The sequence below is a fragment of the Aspergillus ochraceoroseus genome (assembly GCF_002846915.1).
Source record: "Aspergillus ochraceoroseus IBT 24754 chromosome Unknown P175scaffold_1, whole genome shotgun sequence".
NCBI lineage: Eukaryota > Fungi > Ascomycota > Eurotiomycetes > Eurotiales > Aspergillaceae > Aspergillus > Aspergillus ochraceoroseus.
Genome location: NW_024468476.1, coordinates 3086588 through 3102175, shown reverse-complemented (window position 1 = coordinate 3102175; position 15588 = coordinate 3086588). Strand labels below are relative to the sequence as shown.

Here is a 15588-nt window from a genome sequence, read left to right as displayed (position 1 = left end):
AAGAATGAATGATATTTTCCCAATCTACCATCAGTAAAAGACCGACGAGTAGACAACTTGCATCATTAGGTATTCTATCGGATAATGATCAAATATGTCCGGGATGAGCTCGAGCCAATCCGGTTTCATCTGGCAATACAACGTTGAATTGCAAAAATCCCAAAACTCGGGGTACCATCCTGACAGATTCCAATCGATAAGCGTGACTTTGAAGTCTGCATCTCCATCACCGGAGACCCCTCTTCGCTCCACAATTATGTTCTTTGGTTGCAGGTCTCCATGGGTGAAGACAATTCGATGGTTCTTGAGGGTGCAGTTGATCATTTCTTTCAACAATCGAATGTAATGTGGTGACTGCGTTTGGCCCAGTTTCTCCAGTATTCCCTGATTCATCTGCTTCTGATCCTTGAATGGCCCAGAAATCACTGGGTTGTTGTCAGGGGTTGAAAGAACACCGTCAATGTAAGGCGTCTCATTCAAGTTCCCAAAGTAGTCAGGTGTTGGTATTGTTCGCAGTTCATTGATCGCCTGTTTGATCCTCTTGCTGATCGCTGTCTTCTCGATTGGGGTGAGCGACGGCAGTAACTTTTGCAGGTCTGTACGGAGTACCAGGGACGAAATCCATAACAACATATCTTTTCTTGGTCTCTGGATCGACAAAGTTGGCGTAAACCTTTGGCACGGGAACATTGCTATTGGCTGCAACAAATTTCATGTTCTCAGCTTCCAAAGGCGGGATCGAATAACCAATCTTGACTGCGAAGTGTTCCTTTACTCGAACCACTTTGATGGCATTGGTTCGTATACTGAGGACATCGGTCGAGGCCTCAATATCGGCAATGGTCGGCAGTTCAAGGATGGTATGAATTTCATTGTCCATTTTGGTGGACTTTACAAATCATTTTGATGAAGAGAAAAAGATACATTGAAGGGCAATTCACGGGCTTGTGTACTTCTTGACGAGTGCAAACAGGGTAAACATGATGCAGCCGTCGCACGTGACTAATTTCCTTTCGCAGGCTTCCCGCGAACATGACAAGCAAAACCAACTGCGACCTAGATTAAAATACGAGTCCATACCCGCTCTAACAGGTAGGTAGTTATATAGAATCAATTAATCGACGGGTTAGAAGAAAAACAAGGTCGGCAACAAACAACGGGCCAGATTTCCCTATTCTAAGCTGCATGCGGAGTCTTTGCTAGCCCATTAAACAGCCAACACACTCCCTTAAAATAATTGTGGGATGCAGCCTGAAGATTCTGGGACAGTTCTTACCTGTCATAAATTACTTTTATGGCAGACAATACCTACCCCCGCCCACTAACCAACCAAACAGATAAATACAGCGTTGTAAAGGCCGAAGACAGAACCGGACTCAGGATTCTGCGGGATAGGGGATTCTTGCACCTTGGCTAGTCCGTTCTCTGCCGAGTGGTGGCTTATTGGTTGCCAGGGAAACAAGGCAAAGAGAGGTGTGTAGTGACGTCAAGTTGGCAATCGGCTGAGAATAACCTTGTAACCCAATTTTTTACCAAAATTACAGACCAGATCCAGTAATTCACCGGTCCGCCGTTTACAAGATTGATGGATGGATTGATGATCTTCGAAGACGAGTTACGAAATAAAATTTCCTGGTATAGATACTAGGTAGGTACTGACAGAGGATTGCGACCTCATCTGCATCCAAGTAGGATCGTTACCATAATTGTTATTAATTATCCCAAAGTAATTGAATCAGGTATTATTATTGTCTATCCTTCCTCCATGAGCATCCATCCATCCTACAATATTACGCTCCGTGTATTCCCTCCGCGAGCCGACTAGTCAACCACGCCGCAAGTAATGCCGCGCACCCACCAAATCTCAGGACCCACCCTACACTATCATCCCAGGGCTCTCCTCGCGGTTTCTGGAAGACTTCAAAGATCGCACTGCACACCAGACTCGACAAGATCTGCGGTGCGGAGACCGCCACGTTATGTAATCCAAGAACGATTCCTGCTTGGGCGAAGTTTTCGTCATCTTCTTCGGCCTTGGGGAACCGTGGAGCGGCCCCCGTCTCTAGATCATCGCGACCCGTAACAGGATCGGCTTGAGCAGCACTGACCATCGCCCGCTGCTCCTCATGTGTCGCTAATTCTGACCGATTTCGGCGGATCCGACGTTCTTCATCAATGCAGGCCACCTCTGCAGAGATCAACGCAAAGGGTGCCCAGAGTGTCATGGCCCAGGAGATCCCAACCAGGCCTACGACGACTGTTGCCGCATGGACGGAATAGATGAAAAAGGTGCTAAACATGCACAGAGCGAAGAGTATGTGCGACAAGAGCCACGCGCGCCGCAATGTAAATCCGGGAATCTGCAATGCAGTCTGCAGCTTTGATAGCCAACCCGATCCTTCCGCAGAAGTATCTGTTTTATAGCCTGGCATATTTGGAGACAGTTCAACCGGAACATCCGAGATAGACGCTCTCTCCTCTCCTAAGCAAGGCTCCGATTCTGCATGGTCCTCGAGTCTAGCACCAGCAAGAGGGTTGTAGGTTGGAACAACAAAGGTTGGGAGGGTGATATTAGCAATAAACGAGATTATTGCGTAAATAAGAAGGGCAAAGGTCCCAACCCTCGTTGCTTCATCCCATGCTTTGTCAAGATCAGGGTCTGAGAGGCCTGGATGGTCCTCGAGGATCGGATTGACATAGAGTTGCCCAATATAGGTCGTAGCGTAGAAGAGGAAAGGGAACCACGCAATCCACGCGGCCACTTGTACTTCACAAACTTTCGCAGCTTGGGGTGGTAAATTTTGAATCGACTTGAAGACTTGCTTAAAAAATGCAATAACGCCTGGAGTTCCTGCTGGGGGTGGGCCATCCAATCGCGGATCCCGTTCTTTGATGTACACGCAGCTGATCACTAGAGTCACTCCAAGAGATACCGAAGCCAGTGAGCAAAGCACCTGGAATCGTGTGTACCCTAGAAAAGGGAATATTTTAGGCAAATCGACATATCCCAAAATAAATCCTATAATATTTCCTACACCGGTAATCCGGCTAGCCCAAGCGTTCGCAGACTCTTGTTGGTGGGCCGGGGCATTATCAACAATGAAACACCGGATTCCAGCTTGCACTATAAACAACATGTCAGCACCGAAGCCGATAAGAAGGGGAAGGGTGAAAGAGTACATACCCGTGTTTATCGCAAAATCCAAGCAATACATCATAATAGTTGCTACAATGATGATTACTTTCTTGGCTTCGGAAGAGTTTGGATCAACACCAAATATCCCGAGAAATCCTGCAACGAACTCTCTAACCCAGGCAAGTGCAAGAAGAGTCACGATTGTTACCGCGCCGCCAACAATCATAAAGGGCTTCCTTTTACCCCATGATACACGACAGTTGTCGCTACAGATGCCAATATATGGCTGTACCAAGGTACCTGTGATTGGACCCGCAATCCAAACAAACGCAAGGAGAGCCTTACTCATCCCTAATGATAATAGGTACGGCTGTATTCCAAACTAGGTCAGCTTCAGTCTATATCTAGGTATCTCAAAGGACGGCATTCCACTCACCGAGCCACTCCCTAGCTCAACCGACCATACAATCTGAAGTCTACGCTCACAAATCAGCTTCCATCAGCTAGATCAACAACACTGGATGTATGTTCATAGTTCATGAACGGCACAACTACTCACCCTCCAAGGCTGAGTGTCAACAAGAACAAATACCAACTGCTCTTCGTCTCGGAGACATCCCGAGAGCTTGTGTTTCTATTACCTTGCACAGGAGCTCTCACAGATGTTACCGAATCCATGTTGGCATCATCTGGAGTACTGCAACGCCCCACTAAGGGAGAGGTTTCGTTCACACGCTGCTCACCCCCCTCCATCTTAGACGGAGTATGTGTGGATTCACACCTTGATGAAGGGACTTGCAAGTCTAGGACCGAAGTATAGTCCTTGTGTAACCTAGTACCGGATTATTCTGGTTCAGTTGATATATGTTGAACCATTAACCGGGGTATCTAGGGATCCTAGTGATAGGTAGGTGACAGGGCGTAAGGCGGCAATCCAATAAAGGCAGCGAGTTTGGTGCACTTTTCCTGGAAAGATTTGCGCAGGGAATATAGATTTGCTATATAAAGCAGATAGGCTATGAAATAAGGGAAGCTCTCAGGGGTAATTGATGCAGATCTGATAATTGAGGACGTTGCAGGTATTATTGTACAGCCAAAGAGTTGGGACGTCATACACGTGATCTTACGTGACCGATCAACTACAAATCTGGACCACCGAATCTTGAGCCGAAACCTTGTGAGATGTGTAATTATTTATGAATATGTGCGGTTGGAATAGAGACTTCGCGGTTTTGCGGATAATTGCAAGCACTATATTTGACTTTTCTTGTCTTGCACGGCGGCGATAGATGGACTGGGGGAAAAAAAAGCATGGGGCTGGCCTGGGTTTACCCCATACTTGCTAACTAAACTATGTCAAACGCCAATTACAGTTCCCATAGCTGCCACAAGAAATACAAAATAGATGATCATTGCATCAAGGTTCTATTTGTATCATACCATCTCTATGTATACTTACTTGCCTATGGCATTCTCCAGCCCACAGACGAAAAACTTCGTAATTTCGCAATCGCTATCCGTAAGAGGCACAAGCAGCTTTGAATCAGCAGCCCCGGGCCTTTCTGCTTTTGAGGTATATCCGGAGAGCTCACGCAATATCCCATAAGACAAAGTACTCGCTGGTTAAAGCTATACTCCGCTTTTGTTCCATCCACATTCTTATATCAGTCGATCCCCTGGCCCCTGAGATCTTAAACAATACACGTCCCGATTCCAACAAAGAGATCCGAACAAAGAAAACAACAGGTAAAAAGTCAATACAGAGGACACCAGATGGGAAAGAAAGAAAAGAGAGAGAAAAAAAAAACCACAGGTAGCTATGGTACGAGTCACAGCACGTATACCACAACCAGAACACGCAAATCACGTTGATAAACACAGAATTTAGAACAGAAACCGAGAACCACGGGAAATAAGCATTATAATGGAAAAACACATTGATTTCAGCCCACGGGCTGGAAAATAGCGACGAAGGCTGCTTTCCCAAAGGGACTCAATGCGACGATGAGTTTCCAAGCCCAACCATCCAGAGGAGTGAAGATGACGGCCCAATGATCGACAAAGCCACCCACCCAATAAACCGTGCAAAGCTCAAGAACCAGAAGACATTATTAAGAAGCCCTATGTTGCGAATATGGCAATATTAAAGATCAGAATACCGGGTGTTTGAATCTCCCACAACACCACCAAGTTAACAACTCAGCGAACACGATTCGCATATTTTCGAATTTTCATTAGATTGCAGGCTCATTCATATTTGCTGCTGCAAAAGCTGTGGCGCGATCATATGTGATGCCATAATACTATTCATAGTAGACGGAAGAGCAATCGCAGATGGCATTGAAGTCACATTCGGAATACCAACGACGGTGCTCGGGACGGACTCAGAGGGTGATCCTTCGTCGTGGGAACCAAAGTCGTTATCCTCGTTGTCCAAGTCCTCCTCGTGTCCGACGAGGGGAGGCTGACCGTCTGGCTGAGCCTCATGAATACGACGATGTCTGAAACAAAGAGTCAGGTCCGAGCGCTATTAAACGGAAGGAAGAAACTTACTGTGCTAAATTGTCCGACCGCGAGAACGCTTTGTTGCAATATGGGCAAGGGTACGGGCGTTCTTGAGTATGAGTCCTCACATGCCTGCAAGAGAAGTGTTAGTCGGCGGTTAGAGAAATTATCACCTGGATTGCCCTGCATATTCTGCAACACGTGTGGACCAATGAGATATCCCTTAAAAATAGGTGGCTGCAACTGACCGCTTCAAATGTTCTAATCTCTTGAACAGTCTTCCACATGAGGGAATTGGGCAGGAATGAGATTTCTGCGGATAAGGTCCAAGCTCCATCATTGTGGCACTTCGGGCGCGCCGAACGGGGCCATGAGCAAACTGGTCGCTTTTACTACTCACACTGTTCTGGACAGCTGTTTCTAGAGCTTCATTGGTGGGGAGAGCGGCAAGGTTGTCCGGGGTCTGGGGAAGAGGGATGGAACTTTGCTCAAGGCTTTCATCCAGACTAGAGAGAGGTGTGCCATTACGTGACATTTCCTGCAGCAAATTCTTCTGAGGCAGAGCAGGAGCATGGTATCCACCAAGCAAAGGGCGGTGGGACGGCTCATGGCGCATGTCGTCCGTCTCTGCGCCCGGAGCAACCGAGCTAGAAACTGATCGTCGAAGATCACTGGGTCTATGGGCAGCGTAGGAAATCTGCTGAAACCCCTGGGTCGCTGGAGAGTGAGTACCAGTATGAGCAGTGCCGGGCGGAATGGAAGATCGACGGCGGCGCTGCTTATATGTTGGGGAACCTTCTAGCACCGAATACACATTGGAATGGAAGGTCCTCGCGGGAGTGGGGAAATGGGCGCTTGCAAGATTGGATGGGGGCAGTTGCATCATAGGGTTGAAAGCAGACCCGGAAGATATCTCGGGAATTGCGGTATAAAGGCCTGTGTCTTCATTGGCAATGTACGCGGGTTCTGCACCGAGGTGAGAGCTGTGCTGCGGGGGGGTAACCGGTTCGAAGGATAGGCCTCGGTTGCTGTAGTCCTCATACTGGGAGGAAACAAACGATGGAGCTGGGGAGTACTCGACAAAGGTGGGCATGGAGGCATGGCGCTGGTGGATACGAGCAATGGGCATTCCGTTGCGGTCGTACTGAATAGCGCCGTAGTCCGCTTCGCGTTTAATAATGTTCTGGGCTAGAGTGTTGGACATCGGGATCGAGGCGTATAGTTGGGGATGGGCCGATTCGTCCGAGAGAAGGGGCAGCGATGGGGGAGCCATCTGGGGAGCCATCTGGGGAGGAGGCATAGCGTCAACGGTCCGAACGACTGGGGATGCGGGTTGGCCATATGTTGTACTTGCGTGTGCAGCAAACGATGATGAGTTTGCTTGTTGTGCCTTTGTGAGTTGCTCGTACAACGACTGGGACGAATCAAACTCAAAGGACAAAGCAGGTTCGCTGACGGCGACCGTAGTCGCTTCCTGGCCCATCTTCTCCCGCTTCAAATCACGCTCCAGAGCATCGAGAAAGAGTCTGTCATGTGGCACACTATACCAATAGAAGACCTTCTGTTTTTTCTGGGTTCGGATACAGTTGTTCTTGTAGAGAAAATCAAGGAACGGGCTCTTGGGTTCTTCGAGTGTGGCATCGGTTCCGGCCTTGAGATTGCGCAGATCAGAGAATATACCCTCTTCAAACTTCTTTGAGTTCTTCACAGGGCGTCCGAAGGCTTGAAATCTGAAGGCAAGGCATCGAACAATATCGGTTCCTGAGACGTGGAAAAGGTTGTTCCTTTAGGTCACACGCGTTAATTACGTTTTGATCCCCGACAAGAAACATTTCAACAGGAACTGACCAGAGAACACAAGAGATGTAATCCCCCGTTGGGAGAAGGAATCGGCGGATGAGCTGCTCCGGTTGCCAGTCCACGGGCGCGGATAGGAGAAAGTATTTCACTTGGGAAACAACAGTCAGTCGACTTCATGTAGCAATAGAGACCATCCATCTTACAATTATCGACCTGTTGCAGTGCAACTTGCGCGTCGTGAGGGAGGCTTTGCTGTGCCTCGTTCGACAGCATGAATGTCTCTGGTTTTTGGGGGGGTGCCATAGGGGCACCATGTTGAGGATACATTTTGAAAATCTATGGAGACGCAGGAGTTAAATGACAAGGGATGAACCAAGACCCAAAAGAAGTCGATGACTAGAGTTCGCTGCTTTGGGTAACGATGATGGAACAGCAACGGGAAGCACGTACGGTCAAGGCGTTCCGTCGTCAATCGGACAGCCGCCACCTCTTTGGGTAGAGATCAGGAAAACAAGATGAGAATAAACACAAGGAGATTTTTATAACACAATGCGACGATAGATCAAAGTCAGAGATCAGAGATGAAACGCAGAGGTTATCCAAACACCTGAGGGACCAGCCTCCTGCAAGACGTTTGTTCAGTTCTGAAGTTGGCGGGTTGCCGTCAACAAAGAGAAGGGAAGAGGATAATGAAAGAGAGGGCAGAGAGATGAACTGGGCCAGCCCGTTTCGAAGTCTCTTTGAATAGCTCGCACGGCGAAATTGAAATGAAGGGAGGTGGGAATAAAAAAAAAAAAAAAGAAAGAAAGAGGAGAGGCGCGATGAGGAGGGGAAGGGGGGAGGATGAGAAAGAGAATGGAATGGTGCAGATGAAGTAGCCCAGTGTTGCTTTTTCACAGTGTTGGGAAGATGAGAGGTTGGCTTGGGAGGTTTAGACTACAGAGGAGGAATAATCATAATAATAATCATCATCATTATAATAATAATAATAATAATAATAATAATAATAAGCCTTGTTATTATATTTCTTGGGATTATTATTAATTATTAAAGAAAGGGAAGAGGGAAAAAATTAAATTAAATAAAATAATAATACGATAATAATAGTACTCACTACTCAGTTAGTATTATTTACTAACTACTACTAGTAGTAGTTAAATAATAATAACAATCATAATACTAATAGTAAGTTAGTTAGTTAACCGCTTGAGGGGTCAGTCAGGAGCGGCCCTGGAAGGTTTTCAGGCTTTCCGTACTCCGTAAAGAAAAGCGGAGTTCAGCGCCAGGGACCGGGCTCTAGGGTGGATGGATGGATGCCTACAATACGTAGTACGGAGTACCATACTGGCTTAGGACGTAGTTTACTCCTTTTTCAAGAGAAAAAAACCAGGAGAATCCGAAGTTACCATGGTATCCGAACGGTTTCGTACCATGGGCCAAAAAGACCTGCACACAATGGGAGTGGGACCTTCCGTCCAGTTCCAAAGATTCTAATAGGGCCTAAACTTTCAAGCCATCTGGATTTAATCTGAATTGACAATAATTGAGCTTTTTGGTCCAGTATTTCTGTCCGGATTCGCGTCTCTCTTGGGTTAGTCGGGTTTTGCTCCTGTATTTAGAAAAGTACATCGGGACCAGAAGTTATCAATCTGTTTGCTCCGGATATCCCGTACGGAGCCAGCGAGTAGTCCCATCCTTCGCAGGCAACGAGGGGGGAAAAGAAAACAAAAAAATTAGGCATGATGGTGGATGAATAAATAGATACGCATTGCATGATAGTACCTACCTAGCTAGTCTACGGAGTACCTACAGTGTGCGGTCGCTGAGTGACAGTCGCCTCCGAGTGGAGACAAGTACTCCCTCTACCTAATTTCGAGAATGCCTTTCCAAATCGAAGCAGGCTTACAAGTTCTACAGAATAACTAACAATACAAAAGCTTTGGTCGTCCTTAGGCTCCTTCTTAACGCTCGTGTGATTGCAGGTACATTTCCTTGGGGCCGTTTTCAACAAGTCTCCATCCTGGCGGCTAGAGACGAGTCTACTCCGGTAGATTCATCAAGTCATGTCATATTGCATTCTGCAGCGTGCTTAACAGGTGTAAAACTCTTGCAGTTGATCTTCAAACTTCATTACTCTATACAGGATAGTTCTACGGAGTACTCTCACTACTACCAGCCGTCCTAATAGCCCTTCCTCGGTTTGCCAGCCAAGGTTCCTGACTCGCCTCTATAGAGGTGGGCCCAAACACCTCCAAAACTACACAAACACATAAAACTGGCGCGGGATAATTGTGAAGCATTTGCTCCCTTGTTTCAAACTCCCAGCGAGCGCTTACTCATATCCAATTAGAGACCCCAGTGGCCTCGATCCGCCCGGGTGGCTCCCCTTTTCAAGGTTGTACGGTTGTACCTACCACTCTTCTGCCTTCGTACTCCGTAGCCTGGTCTATTCTGGTCACCCGGGTTAAAAACAGCATGCATAGACTGGCTTTCCGTCACAACATCTATCCTCCTCGATTTGGTAGGAAAATATTTCCCTTGTGTAGATCTAGCAACTAAGCTATTCGCAAATAACAAAGGCGCCAAAAGCCCTCCCCCCATGATCAACCATGCTCCACGACTGGCGAGGATTCTTTTGCTGGAACAGCGAATTACATGTACCTGTTCCACTTGTGCCTCCCCAGTTGTCTTCAGTATCTAGACAAGTCGAAATATCCGAGGTCCTCCAAGTAACTCATTCTAAAGACCGTTCGTTGCGCAGCCAAAAATAGACTTATCTTACACGATCACTGTTTTCAAAAAAAATCATCCATAGCACAATCTGACCCTGGTCTTCTGGGCTTGGGCTATATACGACTACAACATGCAATGATGAGCCCTGTCACAAATCCACCTACAGGGTACGTGTGTCAAACACTTAATCTCGCCGCAAAGCCCCCTAATTGGATGGAGGTCTAATCTATCTGTTTCCGATGTTGGATGCTCGCTCAATCTCAGATGTGATTTATCCTCACAACGGGCTAACTATCCTTCAATAACGACAAGGAATAGTAAAAAGGCGTTGAGGTTTGAGGGGGAATCCTTAATGACAGAAGCGCCTACTCAAATAGTTCCGCGAACTTGGCTGCACTCAACTTCAGCCCAGACCCTCTCCTTGCTCAGACCAGCTTCCCCCCCACAAAACAATGCAACCCCATATACAGAGTGGTCAACGGGATATTGGATGAAAGGGCAAGTCTCTTGGAGGTCGGGAGTCAATTGGCTGCACTTTCGAATGCCTACTGCCTGCTCATCACCCTTGCAAGGGTATTGATTCACCAGGGCCCTCTATCTGCTATCATTGGTATGAAGGAATGATGATCGACATGGCCACATTCTCAATCTCGACCTACCAGACGAAGAGATAGAATCGATCTCGATTCTCTTCCCACGGCACACCAGAAATTACCAATAAATTGGGTGACTCGCAAGAGATCCCAGCAGAGTTCAGACCATCCGGAACGGCCCCGGAATTAGGAGTAAATCTGCCATGTTTTTCCTAGTCTTCCCTTCGAAAACGGAATTTCTGGGTTTTCGTGATGCGGTGATCGTCATTGGCTCGGACGCTCTTCAAGAATGCCCTAGGTACAAGTAAGCCAGATGAAGACCCAAGGGCAAGTACGTTTGTTACCTATCTAGGCACTTCAGTCAACCCCACAGTTTCGGCCGGGTCTAGATACTGGATTTGAAGATCCCGTCTAGGGCCCCCTGAGCTCTGGAAGTGAGGACTCAGGGGGTAAGGCCGGAAACTCCGCGGGAGGGAAGGAGGACGAGGGAGCTTCAAAAGCTAGATAGGCTATTAATATCAATTCAAGGGAAAGGTGAAAAATAGGGTACAAGGGCCGAGCAACAGAAAGGGACGGCCAGGAACAGTAGTACGCACTTGTTGTAACTCTCCACTGACCCCCCCAAATATTTTCCGAGACCTTGAACCGAACAATTGATCCTTTTTCTGGGTTCCTCCAATTCAAGCCACATCAGGGACAGAATAAATTACCACGATCCCAATCAAGTCAATAGTACTCCGTAAAGACCCCCGATGGCTAATCCACGGAGCAAGGTACCTTCCTGAGCAGTCCTAGTGGGCTATCTAATATTCTAGTGCCCTCATTGTGGGGAATGAAAATATAGCTTGAAAATTAAAACAAGTTCAAGGTTTATTGGCCTGCTCCGTGCTACGAGACTCCGTTTGATCGTCTACCCTGAAACCATCTAGAACACTTCAGCAAAGTTCCGGATACTGTAAATATGTACCCTAGGGTAGTCTACATACCTATCCATAGTACTCCGTATGTACTCCGTATATGGAGGAGCGCCTGTTATGACCTCCCCCCTACTCCGTGGATGTGGAATTCTCGAGGGATCCATCCAACGACCCACATTCTAGCCTCTATGAATCCCCAATTTTCTCGATATTACGGAGTACAATACTGCTTTATGGTAAGCGCATACACCGAACACTAACAGTGCAAGAAAAGCTCAGACCTCCGGAGTATGAGCGTACCATGCGGATACGCGGGAAAATGGTTAGCAGGATGCGACTCCGAAAGGATTAACGTTGAAAAGGTCTCTGGCAAACCGACTGGAGTAAATTCCTGCATGCTAACCTACTTGCACAATGTTCACGCCGATCTGTTCACGTCGATCCCTCGTGTACTCCAGTGCATCAAGATTCGACGAAGAAGATGGTGCCCTGGTATTGCTGTAAATCCAGAAACAGTCAAATCAGCCGATTCTTATCACACCATAACAATGAAGGCTCTAATCTAAGTAGACCAAAAAAAAAAAAAAAAAAAAAAAACCTGAAAGAAGCGGACTCTTTGATCCAGTCTAGTCGGATATGTCGGAGTTCCTACATATCCTTGTGGTCTGCAGCCGATTTTACACTACTACTACTACTATGCCTACTAACTACAATTATCTAGTAGATGTCGACAGTCTCCCCATCCAGGAAATATCCGGCCGCTGCAGTCCCAGCCAGCCAGCCAGCCAGTACAAGCTCATCGTCTAAGGGGTTGGATTCATCCACTCCCTCTGTGGTCTAACCGTCTTTCTCGCTGAATGTCTTGAAGCTGAACCCAAGAAGTTCTTATTTCATTCATTTTCATGGATCTTAAAATCCACGAGGGTGCCAAGGGCCCTAATAACGACAATTACACATCCCACTTTTCATCTTCCTTCGTATCGAGGTAATAGTTGATATTCAGCTCAGTATTACCGAGTCCTCTCAGGGCGCAAAATCCAGGAGACTGAAGCCTTGCATCGTCCGATCCGATAATATGATAGAACGCAGTTCTAATACGTTCTGGACCCCGAGGATGCACGTGTCTGAAGATCAATTTCCTTCCTTTCTCCTCCTTCAACTGAACTTAATCTACAACTACCGGTATAGTAGTAGTACCCTGCCACCAATGCTCTGCTTTAGGATTTCGACAGGGACAGGCTTTCCCACTGTTTGATCTCTAGTTTTACCCCCTCTTTCAACTCCCGAAGACGAAAGTGGACGTTGGGAGGTTAGACATGGAGGAAGGAAATGGTCTGTGGCCACTGGTCACTGGTCACTGGTCGTGGTCCTGGAAATCCTCCATCATGATTAGCGGCTTCATTCCAAGATACCTCCCTGGAAAGGTGACTTGCAGAATCTGAAACCGGTCTATGGCTTCCTTCCTGCTCCGCCGTTTTTTCTTGCGTACCTCGCGAGTCCCCCCCCCCCCCCCCCCGACACATGGCCCGAGCAACGTCTTGAGAACCTTAGAAATGCCATATCCTAGCTCAAACTTCCAAGACACAATACGACACGGGATTGCAGATTGTGGGTGACGAATTTACGAACTCGTTCGGTTCAGTATTAGCAAACCCGAGGATCATCAAAAATGCCCACGGGCATTTGAGCATGACTCGGGGGGACGAGATCTCGTTCCAGAGCACAGCTTGCCTTTTACCCCAGTACGGAGTACAGTGAACAACAACCGACAATGCAAGGATAGTATGAAAGTTTACTCTGGGTCGCATAGAAGAATCATATTGTTGGAGATTCGTATGTCATCACTAGGTACGTCTGGCTGGCTATTCTGCCTGATCCAGTAAATCAAGGGAAAGATGGTGACTCCGACAAGACAATCCAAACTCAAGTCGCCTACCTGTACGTATGTATCTACTACAAGAGAAGGGAAGAATTCGCCATCACAGCCAAAGAAACTTGACTCGGTTTAGGTAGTATCGAGTATCAGCTACTGAACTCTATCAAAGATGGCTCCAGGAAAGGGTCCGAACAACAGATTGCTATACATCATCCATTTCAAAAGCCCAAACAACCAAAAGAGAAAAACTCCACAACGTGCTAGAAATGTCTCAGTCTGAAAAATATTCTTCTCAAACCTTAGCGTCCCTCGGTGGTTTCACCCTTTTAGGCTTGACCTCTCACGCTATACTCAGATGAGCCTGGGACACGCTTTAAAATAGACCCCAAAAAAGAGCAATGAGGTTTCATATTCCCAGTTAGGAGGTATAAGGCATGTCAGAAGTTTGGTTCGGTGGTATCGGAGGTATCCAGCTACTTGTCTGCGTGTCCGCCGACAGCCAGGCCTTCGAGGCAAGGTATACAAAGTATCCTTGCCCGATTGCGACTGACCCACCCCCAAAGAATTAGCTCAACCAAAGATTCTATCATGAGCTCCTAGATAAGTTCGTCGTCCCCAGCCAAACTTCGCGAGGTGAAACTGCCGGGGCGTCTAGCTTCGAATCTAAGAAAAGAAACATGACCATAGCTCTTATCGCATACAATTCGGTAGATGTTTACCCTGACTCGAGATGAGATGTATTGTCGCCAAAACCAGCAGCAGTGAAAATTTTCGTTGGCCTAAAAGACTGCGAAAAATCAATTGGTTCGGGGGTCGTCTCTAATTCCAATTTAGCGACGTCCCTTCCGTCTCACTTTGCCTCCTTTTCGTGACTTCTGAACGACAGCAATATCGCGCTTGGTAAGGTTTAGAGTCCCGCCTGCGAATTTTCCAATCGAAGGTCCTCCAACACCACGTTCCCGTCGACCACTGCTGCCCTTAAATTTGGGAGCGGGCTTCTCAAGAATAATACCGTTCTCACGCGCCTCCCTCCGACGCTTCTCCTCCTTGGTGGCGGCCTTAGCCTTGATCCCCTTTCGTATTGAGGAAGGCATCTTCTGGTGGTAAAGTGATTTCTTTGCTCCAAGCTCCTGCATGCGCAGATCAAGGGCCTTGTGTCGATTCTTGCCTGTCGGCGCGAGTTCCGACGCTGACTCGAGAAGGTGTGATTCTTTGAGAAGCCGCTGGAGCGCGAGATCGTTCTTTAAATTCTGCGCTTCGGAGGTTTTTTCTTCCTCGTCTTCGGCTTTCGTTTTCGTCTTTGTCGAGCGATTCGTAGTTGTTTTCGCTTCTGTAGAGAGGGAAGGCGGCTTCGCGGTCTAGTATTGTGTAGTGTTAGTAAAGCCAACACCGTCTCAGAGTTGGTTCTTGTTCAGGGTTACCATAAAAGCTTTGCGAGCTTTCTTGTCCATCAAGTTCCCAGCCTTGGATGGTGCTAGATACTCGACAACCTCAACCTCAACCTCGTCGTCCTCGTCCTCGTCCTCGTCCACTTCCTCTTCCTCTTCATCTTCGTCCTCCTCGTCCGTAAGACCATCCCACTCCAACTCCAACTCTGACTCTGACTCTGATCCTGATCCCTGAGAGTCGTAATTATCCTCATTCTCCTCTGAATCGGATTCATCAACCCGAGCCGACTTGGGTGCCGGAAGATCCAGTGGTTGGAACTCGGCTTCAAAAAACTTGCGGAAGATATCATGTGCGTCGGGATTTGTCGTCGCAGAAGACTTTCGCTCATTATCCCCTGCCTTCGACCTGGATACAACAGAGGTATCCCTCTTACGTTTGCCAATCATCGCGAATAAAAACTCTCCGTCTATTACGGGTGAATACCTAGGTTACTATCCTGTAACCAGAAAAGAGTCCCAAGAGGGCGGTGTAACAGAGAACCAATATTTTTTTTTCCCAGTATCGCAATCCCTATCACGTGCGATAAGATACGCCGCCCGCCGCCCGCGCTGGTCTGTAGGTAGGAGGAACCCCTCGTCA

General features: G+C 47.5%; 5 protein-coding genes across 5 annotated transcripts; 1 reads left to right on the top strand and 4 right to left on the bottom strand.

Moving 5' to 3' along the window:
* Positions 1-30: 30 nt before the first annotated feature.
* Positions 31-1351, bottom strand: P175DRAFT_0471075 (uncharacterized protein; the record flags this gene model as incomplete). The annotated part of the gene is given in 2 exon segments (XM_040895069.1): positions 31-596; positions 610-1351. The coding sequence occupies 2 exon segments, from the start codon at positions 878-880 to the stop codon at positions 31-33; spliced, it is 837 nt and encodes a 278-aa protein (XP_040756092.1). The 5' UTR covers positions 881-1351.
* A 439-nt stretch (positions 1352-1790) lies between these two features.
* On the bottom strand, positions 1791-3889 carry P175DRAFT_0506300 (putative sucrose transporter; the record flags this gene model as incomplete). The annotated part of the gene is made up of 4 exons (XM_040898181.1): positions 1791-3124; positions 3185-3506; positions 3573-3612; positions 3696-3889. The coding sequence occupies 4 exons, from the start codon at positions 3887-3889 to the stop codon at positions 1791-1793; spliced, it is 1890 nt and encodes a 629-aa protein (XP_040756091.1).
* A 1694-nt stretch (positions 3890-5583) lies between these two features.
* Positions 5584-8031, bottom strand: steA (sexual development transcription factor SteA). Its single transcript, XM_040896363.1, has 4 exons — positions 7645-8031; positions 7490-7589; positions 5690-7425; positions 5584-5637 (listed from the first exon to the last, which is right to left on the bottom strand). The coding sequence occupies exons 1-3, from the start codon at positions 7766-7768 to the stop codon at positions 5865-5867; spliced, it is 1785 nt and encodes a 594-aa protein (XP_040756090.1). The 5' UTR covers positions 7769-8031; the 3' UTR covers positions 5584-5637; positions 5690-5864.
* A 2019-nt stretch (positions 8032-10050) lies between these two features.
* On the top strand, positions 10051-10798 carry P175DRAFT_0528196 (uncharacterized protein; the record flags this gene model as incomplete). Its single annotated transcript, XM_040899589.1, has 3 exons — positions 10051-10189; positions 10257-10341; positions 10537-10798. 3 exons carry the CDS (start codon positions 10051-10053, stop codon positions 10796-10798), a joined length of 486 nt encoding a protein of 161 aa, XP_040756089.1.
* A 3592-nt stretch (positions 10799-14390) lies between these two features.
* Positions 14391-15395, bottom strand: P175DRAFT_0489794 (uncharacterized protein; the record flags this gene model as incomplete). The annotated part of the gene is made up of 2 exons (XM_040895762.1): positions 14391-14918; positions 14982-15395. The coding sequence occupies 2 exons, from the start codon at positions 15393-15395 to the stop codon at positions 14391-14393; spliced, it is 942 nt and encodes a 313-aa protein (XP_040756088.1).
* Between the last annotated feature and the right edge of the window lie 193 nt (positions 15396-15588).

Coding starts and splice junctions, on each gene's coding strand:
- steA (XM_040896363.1), bottom strand. CDS start 7,768: ATGTATCCTCAACATGGTGCCCCTATGGCACCCCCCCAAAAACCAGAG. Junction 7,590..7,644: donor ACTGCAACAGGTCGATAATT/GTAAGATGGATG, acceptor TTGTTTCCCAAG/TGAAATACTTTCTCCTATCC. Junction 7,426..7,489: donor TACATCTCTTGTGTTCTCTG/GTCAGTTCCTGT, acceptor TGTGACCTAAAG/GAACAACCTTTTCCACGTCT.